The sequence below is a fragment of the Perognathus longimembris genome, chromosome 11, assembly GCF_023159225.1.
Source record: "Perognathus longimembris pacificus isolate PPM17 chromosome 11, ASM2315922v1, whole genome shotgun sequence".
Taxonomy (NCBI): Eukaryota; Metazoa; Chordata; class Mammalia; order Rodentia; family Heteromyidae; genus Perognathus; species Perognathus longimembris.
In genome coordinates this window covers 60091121-60099408 of record NC_063171.1, presented here as the reverse complement: position 1 = coordinate 60099408, position 8288 = coordinate 60091121, and the positions used below count along the sequence as shown (strand labels likewise).

The 8288-nt window shown below is 59.7% G+C and overlaps 1 protein-coding gene across 1 annotated transcript; it reads right to left on the bottom strand.

Moving 5' to 3' along the window:
* Nucleotides 1-395: 395 nt before the first annotated feature.
* Syt2 (synaptotagmin 2) lies at nt 396-7841 on the bottom strand. Its single transcript, XM_048357303.1, has 8 exons — nt 7634-7841; nt 6454-6620; nt 5167-5286; nt 4703-4870; nt 4209-4376; nt 2767-2884; nt 2036-2169; nt 396-633 (listed from the first exon to the last, which is right to left on the bottom strand). Exons 1-8 carry the CDS (start codon nt 7830-7832, stop codon nt 427-429), a joined length of 1281 nt encoding a protein of 426 aa, XP_048213260.1. The 5' UTR covers nt 7833-7841; the 3' UTR covers nt 396-426.
* Nucleotides 7842-8288: the final 447 nt, after the last annotated feature.

The window sequence follows — 8288 nt, the reverse complement described above, 5'->3', positions numbered from 1 at the left end:
ACACAACGCACACGCACACGTAATACGTCACTGGCCATTGTGCTGCCTTTGCTGTCAGGGAAGAGGATGTGCTGCCATTTGGTTGGTCCAGGACCTGCATGAAAGCAGGAAGTGCTACCACGTTCTGCCAGTAGAGGGCCTCGCTGGGCGAGGCTGGAGTGAGGCTTCGAACTGAGGGAGGGGAAACTGACAGAGCAAGGGCAACTCCAGGGAGGATGAGCAGAGCCAGGCTTCTCTTTCACCTCTTAGGGGACTCTCCTCAGTAGCCATCAAAGGGAAGTTGGTCTTTAAAAAGAGAAAAAGGAAGGAAAAAATACACCACCAACAAATGAAGGAAAAAGAAAAACCTCTAAGGTTGCGTAACTGAGGTATTGATAGCTCTGGATCTTGTCAGTGTCCGTGAAGAGCGGGCTCCCGGGCTGCGGCCTACTTGTTCTTGCCCAGCAGTGCGTCCACTTCCTCCTCGGGCTTAAGCGAGTGCCACTGGGCGATGGGCCTCCGAGGGTTGGCCAGCATGTCGGACCAGTGCCGAAGCTCTGTGCCCGTGGCATTGCTGCCCACAAAGATCTTGCCGATGGCTTCGTTCTTGCCCAGCTTGTCATAGTCCAGCACGGTGACCACGACCTGCACTTTCTGTGAGGAAAGCAAAGAAGGGAGGGGATTGGAAGGGGAAGATGTGGATTTCCTGACCAGTCTCCCTCCTCCACAAGCCTAGCTCCCAATGACAGGGCAGGTAGAGGGAGGGGACAGGGGGAGGGAGAGGGGGGAGGGGAGGGAAGGAGAGGAAAGGCCTCCTCCTCCTTTCTTCCATCTCTGTTTCCAACAAGATCTGAATTTTTGTCAGGACAAAGGCCACAACTTCTGGAAGGAACCTGAGTCCTCTGGCACTGTGTAAGCCTTTGGGGGAGACATAAGCAGATGAATGTTACCTCCAGGAGGTCAGCAGCCCTGTGTTCACTAAACTATGCCAAGGGGTGAAGGTTATGCCAGAAAGGTAACCCCTCGCTCCGTACGTACCACAGAGACTGGGAGATGATGCTAGGTAATGTTTGAAGTAGGCCATGAGGCTGAGGATTTCTCTTGGAGGAAGGAAGAAGACTGAGGAAAGAGTAACCTATGCCAATGACTTATGCCTTAATCCTAGCTACGCACGAGGCTGAGCTCAGGAATTGCAGTTTGAAGCTAGACTAGGTAGAAAAAAGAGACACTTAATCTCCAATTAGCTAGTAAAAAGATGGAAGTGGAAGTCTGGCTCAGGTGGTACAGTGCCATCAGCCCTTATCAAAAATACCAGACAAAAGCCAGGCACTGGCGGCTCACACCTGTAATCCTGGCTACTCAGGAAGCTGAGACCTGGAAGATCATATTTGCCTGACAAACATTGATGGACTCCATGAGACTCCATCTCCAAGTAACCAGTAAAATGCCAGCCTGTAGGCATGGCTCAAGTGATAGAGTACTAGCTGTGGCCAAAAAGCCAAGTGAAAGCCCTGGAGTTCAAGTCACAGTATTATCTACATTTGAGAGAGAGAAACCTGGGACTGGGCGGCAGAGGCAGAGTCTCGAGGAGGAAGAGGCAGGATGAAGGGGAGGAGTCAGTTGCTAGGAGGTCTGGGAAGGTCTTAAGGATGCAAACCATGACAGTGGGGGTGGGAACTTGGTGCCAGAGATTGGAGAGGTTTTTAGAGGTGAGAACTGGGGGGGGGGGGGGGACTCGCTAGCTCACCAGTGGGATCTGCTGAGGGACAGGACAGGAGAGAAGAGAAGGGCTCAGAAGGGAGGATGGGAGCAACTGAAATGAGCAAGGGATCACCGAGGAAGGACATGACAGGCAGATGGAGGAAGGCCATTTCCCCCTCAGTGGCCCCCAACTTCTCAGGAAAGGTGGATCCTCTAGAAGAGTCCCTGGGGACAGAGGCCCCATGAGGCATGATGGGACCCAGTCTTCCCTGATGAAGTCAGCTGCTCAGAAGAGTGTACAACACTGCCCCCCACCCCCCATGAACTCTGCCTAAGGCCTGCAGAGCTGGGGTACCTGAATCTGCTCAAAGGGGATCTCGAAGCTGAAGGACTCATTGAAGTAGGGGTTCAAGGTCTTCTTCTTCACCGTCGTCTTCTTCTTCTTGAGCCTCTTGCCATTCTGCATCAGGTGGATCTTCACGTAGGGGTCTGTGCAGAGACAGTCCCCATCCCAGCAGCCCCTTAGCCCCTGCCCGCCCTCCCAGTGCGCCCGGAGCCCCGTGGGACCTCCGGAAGCCCTGGGCCTACAGGACAGGCAGTCTACAAGACAGAGGAACCGGGGAGTGCATGGCGCCCAAGGCTTCACCCCAGAGCCGGCTCTGAGGGTTGCGCGTGGCTCCCTAGAGCGCTGAGTTGATGAACTGCCGGGATCTAGGTACTGTGAGACAGGGTGGGGACTGACAGGTCCTGACAGTTAGGACTGGGGTGGGCGGGGTGGGGGGGGACTGCTCCGTTCTGGGCTAATCTCCAGGCTGATCCCTGCAGTGAAATCCAGTCATTATTAACCCTTTCGGGGGACGGTATCTGGTCCTCTCCCCCAAGGCCACCGAAAAAGCACTGGGAAGATAACTCAGGGTGGGAACAGAGCACTCCTGGAGAAAGCAGGGCAGAGGGGCGAAGGGCTGGGAAGCCCCCCAGACCTCTGGGGGGATGTTTTCCTCCTGGCAGGGGTGTGTGCGCTCCAGGGCTCAGAGCGGTGACTGGCTCGCTGGTGCCACCTGCTGGCAGCCAGCAGCTCTGCATTACCTGAAAGGCCCCCCACGTCCATCTTCTTCAGGTTCTTGGCCTCCAGGATGCAGACGGTGAGCTTGCCAGCCGTGGGCACGTAGCGCAGGGAGGTGCAAATGTCTCCCAGCTTCTCTGGCTGTCCAGGGAGAGAAGGGGGGCCCAGGTCATCCCGGCAGTCCCCCTTCCCTGTAGCACGGCTGACCCCATCTTGGCCACCAGCCCTCCCATTGCCTGTGGTTGAGAAGGTCCTGCAGCGCCTGACCTTGAGCCTCCCATTGCAGTTCCCAGTCGTGGCCCGAGGATGCCGACGGGTGAGGGGCAGCGAGGCCTGGCAGGCCTGGCCGCTGTGGGGTTTGTTCAAGCCCCGAGTGCAGGCTTGGGGAGGCAAGGGCAGGAGGAGCCAGCCGGTAGGCAAGGGCTGGTTCTCACGCGGCCCCACCTGCCCACTCCCCACTCCCGCCGGTAGCTGGCAGGGGGATTTTCAAAGTGTTCTTCCGTTACTGTCATTGCAACTCTCCCGTGCGGCCAGACACTGAGGCCCCCCGGGGGCGCACAGAAATCTGCCCTAGGGGCAGGAGGTGCCGTCAGGGATCCCGACTCCAAGATAGCCGACCTCACAGCCTAATCCGGAGTGTTCAGCCAATCACACACACACACACACACACACACACACACACACACACACGGCCTACTGCTGGTGTGCTGCACTTCCTCCCAGCTGAGGTGGGAGCCCCTAGGGACAGAGGACACCTACCATTTCTCCCCTCATCCCTGCCTGGTCCTGTGCCTGGCAGCATCGTGATTCATGCTTGGAAGGATGAGTTTCTAGAATGGATCTTTGGTACACAGTAGGTGCTTTGACAGTACTGGTTTGCCGCGTGTTGGTGGTCACGCCCGAAGCCATAGCTACTCAGGAGGCCGAGATCTAAAGATCACCATTCTAAGCTAGTCTGGACAAGAAAGCCTGTGAGACTCTTATCTCCAATTAGCTACAGAAGAAAAGCCGAAATGGAGAGCTGTGGCTCAAGTGGTGGAAGGTTAGCTTTGAATACAAAAGCTCAGGACAGTGCCCAAGCCCTGAGTTCAAACCCCAGCGCACACACACACACACACACACACACACACACACACTCTCTCTCTCTCTCTCTCTCTCTCTCTCTGGTGATGAACCAATGCTGTAACGATTACTGGAAAAGACAAACCCCCATGCTGAGCACCTTTTAGCCACTAGGGTAAACTGAGGCACGGGGTCATGAATCAGTGACTCTGGGAGAGAGCAGAACCTTAGGGGAACCTTATTCACTTGGCATCTACCAAGCACCAGACGCCAGGCACTTTCCATGTGCAAGAAGAATCTAAACAGAGTCTGAGCTGCAGCAGTGCGGAGACGACTCCAGAGCCCTCTTCCCACGGCACCCAAGGCGAGCAAGCAGGCAGCAGCCCCGGGGCGTCGATCTCACCTCCTCCTTCTCCCCTCCCTGCAGGTCTCGCCACTCCTCGATGGGCTGCCCGAGGTCCACGGTGTTCATGGGCACCTTCACCTCGCCAATGATGTCGTGCTTGGAGAAGCGGTCGAAGTCGTAGATGGCCATCACCAGGGTCTTGCCCCCCAGTTCCTGGTAGGGCACCTGCAGGGTACAAGCTGGATCAGAAAGAGCCGGAATGATTCGTGCCCCCCCTCGGGGGTGCTGTGGGCAGGAAACTAAGCGGGGGGCCTCTTCTCCATCCAGCTAGGGCTCCCTGAGAAGTCTGTACAGATCTCGGGAAGCACAGTGACATGGGAGGGAGTGACCTTACACACCACACACACACACACACACACACACACGCACACACATACATCTGCCTCCTCCCCTCTCCCCCCCCCCCCCCGTGTCCCAGCCATGGCTAGGGACCAAGGGGAGAGCTGCCAGACTCGGGGATAGGGAGCAAACCTCCCTTCCGGCCGCATCACCTTGAACGTGAAGGTCTCGTTGAAGGCGGGGTTCAGTGTCTTCCGGTGGACTTTGGTCTCGTACTTCTTCTTCTTGTCCGGCAGGAGGAAGACTTTGACATAAGGGTCGGAGGTGCCGCCCATGTCCAGAGCAGGGAGCTCCGCGGCCTGCAGGACGCCCACGGTGAGCTGTGGAGAGAGAGAGAGAGAAGGCAGCGCTCGCGCTTCTAGACTGTTCCAACACCAGATCTGGATCCCACCATGCCCAGGCCAGTGGGGGCTGTGGTGAACCGATTCCACTCTCCCCAGAGCAGGTGGGGGAGCAGGGCAGAGCCAGTGACCGAGGACATGGCCGGCCCTGTGGCTTCCACTCTGCCCCACGACGTACCAAGGAGCCATGCCCCCCCACAGCTGCTGTCTACCCCCTCCCCGTGCACCCCAGCCCCCACACCGCCACTCGGCCCCCTCAGCCCAGCCCCACACACCTGGTTGGCCTGGAAGTCATAGTCCAGGGAGAACTGCAGTTTGCCCAGGTTCTCCGGCTCTTTCTCCTCTTCTCCTTCACCTTCTCCCTCAGTCAGGCCTGTCTCGGCATCGTCATCATCCTGGAGGGGCTGGGGGGGGAGGGGTGGGGGAGAAGCAGGTTCCAGGTCTGCTTCAGCACAAAGGCAACGCCACAGCTAGACCTGAGTCCCAGCAGGGTGTACAGATGAGGAGGGGACACGTCCCATCCCCGCGCCCCCCGGACCCAGGCAGAGCCCCACCATGGCTCTGTTTTGATTGGAGCCGAGTGTGACAAGGCCAGGCACCAGGCCCCACGCCCCGCAGCTGCTTGAGGCAGGGGACCCGCTTCCCCTAAGCCCACCCGGTGCTGTCCCCACGGCAGACCCCACTCATCCTGGCGGGACTTACCAGGAGTGCCGTCCAGGCAGCCGGGAGCAGGGCGGATCCAGAGGAGGGCAGAGAAGGGAGAGGGAAATATGCGAAAACTACAGATCAAGCCAATCCTGCAGCCCCGGCGCAGCGGCTGTGACACCAAGCTAGCTAGCGCCAGGTCATCTTGGAAAAGACACACACACATGCACACACACACACACACACGTGTGCACACGCACACATGCATATAGGCATGCACACATATACATGCATACATATACGTGCACACACACACTCAAAGGCCATCTCAATCCCTGACCAGCTCCTTCAGCTGAGCCCCTTTCTGCGGTGCTCCATAAGATTCCTGGCGTTTCCTCCCTGTCCCTCCCAACACACTAAACCACCATGGGGACGTGTAGACTCGGTTCTATCAGACCGGCCGAGGGGAGGGGGATGACTTCCGTACATCAAGACCTTTGGAAGCTGACCAATGCCAAAAGAAATGAGCAAATAAGCAATCACAGGGCAGGGGATGGCTTCTGTCTGGCCCTGTCTTGGTGCCTCAGGACCTTCAGCCCCATCCCAGTCCCCTCCCACCCCAGCTACATGCCTCCAACTAGGCCCCCTTGTCCTCAGACCCAGGGCCACGCAATGGTGCTTTTCCAGTAGTGGCAGTGGTCGTCTCTGGGTCCAGCGTCGCCCGCCAACAGCATGCTTAGGGCTCAGTGTCGTTTCCTTCCATGACCCCTCAAGAAGTGTTCATGCCACACACGAATGATGCCTCACCCACTAGCTGAGGGACAGGAGGCCCAGAGCAGCCAGGAAGGCCGGGCCGGCTCGGCTGCAGCCGCCAGCAAGCCCTCTGCGGCCCCTCCCAGGCCCACACCACCTCCTACCTGACCCCCTTTCATGTCCTTCATGTTCATGGCGTTCTTCATGCCCTTGCCCTTCTCCTTCTTGTTCTTCTTCTTCTTGCAGCAGCATTTCTTGCAGATGCAGAAGCAGCAGGTGAGGAGCAGGAGGCCAGCAACCACGGCAATGGCGATGAGAGCCCAGGGAGGCACTGCCACACAGAGGAGCCCCACTCAGCACACTGTGGCCTGCAGGCTCCAACCCCACGGCCTGGGAAAAACTGGGTCTGGACCCTGCACCTCCCAGCCCTTGCTCCACCTCCCTTCTCCGCTTAGCTCTGAGTACCCAAACCAATGGTCACATGATTCCTGTACGCTCGGCGCACCAGGTAAACCAGGTAAGGTGCGGATACTTTCCATGAATATGCTGCTTTACCCTCAGCCTGCGAAGAGTGCCAGCCAGGAATTTATATGCAAAGTACCAGTTGGGCTCTATTAGTAGACACGTGGCCCCGCCCCTCCCAGGCTCTACCCCGCCCCTCCCAGGCTCTACCCCGCCCCTCCCCAGGCTCTACCCCGCCCCTCCCAGGCTCTACCCCGCCCCTCCCCAGGCTCTGGACCCGCCCCCCAGGATCTGGACCCGCCCCTCCCAGGCTCTGACCTTCCACAGGATCTGGCCCCGCCCCTCCCAGGCTCCGCCCCACCCCTCCCCAGGCTCTGGCCCTGCCCCTCCCCAGGCCCAGCCCCTCCCCTCCCCAGGCTCTGGCCCCACCCCTCCCCCAGGCTCCGCCCTGACCCTCCCCAGGCTCTGGACCCGCCCCCCAGGCTCTGGACCCGCCCCCCAGGATCTGGACCAGCCCCTCCCAGGCTCTGACCCTCCACAGGATCTGGCCCCGCCCCTCCAAGGCTCTGGCGTGCCGTAGGCTCTGGCCCCGCCCCTCCACAGGCCCCGCCCCTCCAAGTCTCCGCCCTTCCCCTCCCCAGGCTCTGGCCCCGTCCCTTCCCAGGCTCCGCCCAGCCCTTCCCCAGGCTCTGGCCCCGCCCCTCCCCAGGCTCAGCCCCTCCCCTCCCCAGGCTCTGGCCCCGCCCCTTCCCAGGCTCCACCCAGCCCTTCCCCAGGCTCTGGCCCCGCCCCTCCCCAGGCTCTGGCCCCGCCCCTCCCCAGGCTCTGGCCCCGCCCCTCCCCAGGCCCAGCCCCGCCCCTCCCTGCACCATGGCCCCTCACAGGGGATCCTGTTGATCTCGTTGAAGAGCTTCTCCTTGAGCTTGGCGAACACGTCCTCCTTGCTCTCCCCAGCACCCCCGCTCTCGGTGGAGTTGTCCGCCGGCCCAGGTCCCGGCGGCAGCGCGACGGCGGGCATTGTGGCCGTGGTGGTGGCAGGAGCCACAATGGGCTCCTGGTTCCTCTTGAAGATGTTCCTCATGGTGGCAGAGGGGATGGCTGGAAAGGACAGGGGAAGGGCACAGGTGAGCATCGCCCAGGCCTGAACGCAGACGGCCCTGCCCGGGGCACAGGGACAGCAGTTTCTCAAGCCAAACACCAAGTCCGCGGCGTGTCTGGCAGGCACAGGCCCTGGGTCCCTTCCCCAACTCTTGGTAAAGAAAGCAAGCTCCTGCATATAATTCCAGGCCTGTGAAGAATAAACCCACACAGCATCTCGTTTAACCCAAGCTTTCTATCTGATGGCCTTTGTCTGACTGCAGGTCCTGTGGGCTGGTCACCTCAGGGTAACTCGCAGGGAGTCACCTCACCTATGTGCTCTGCCCTCCCCATGTCACTGGGTTCTGCCCCCCCCAAGCCCCCCTCGGCTGCTGCCCTCCAGGGCTCTTCCCCAGCCCCTTCTCAGTCTTCTGTGCGCCCCACAACACCCACTCAGGGT

Excerpts from the sequence above, each read along its gene's own strand:
- Syt2 (XM_048357303.1), bottom strand. The coding sequence starts at position 7,832 with ATGAGGAACATCTTCAAGAGGAACCAGGAGCCCATTGTGGCTCCTGCC. Across the intron at positions 6,621-7,633 it reads CGAGATCAACAGGATCCCCT|TGCCTCCCTGGGCTCTCATC; the intron begins GTGAGGGGCCAT and ends TCTGTGTGGCAG. Across the intron at positions 4,871-5,166 it reads ATGACTTCCAGGCCAACCAG|CTCACCGTGGGCGTCCTGCA; the intron begins GTGTGTGGGGCT and ends CTCTCTCCACAG.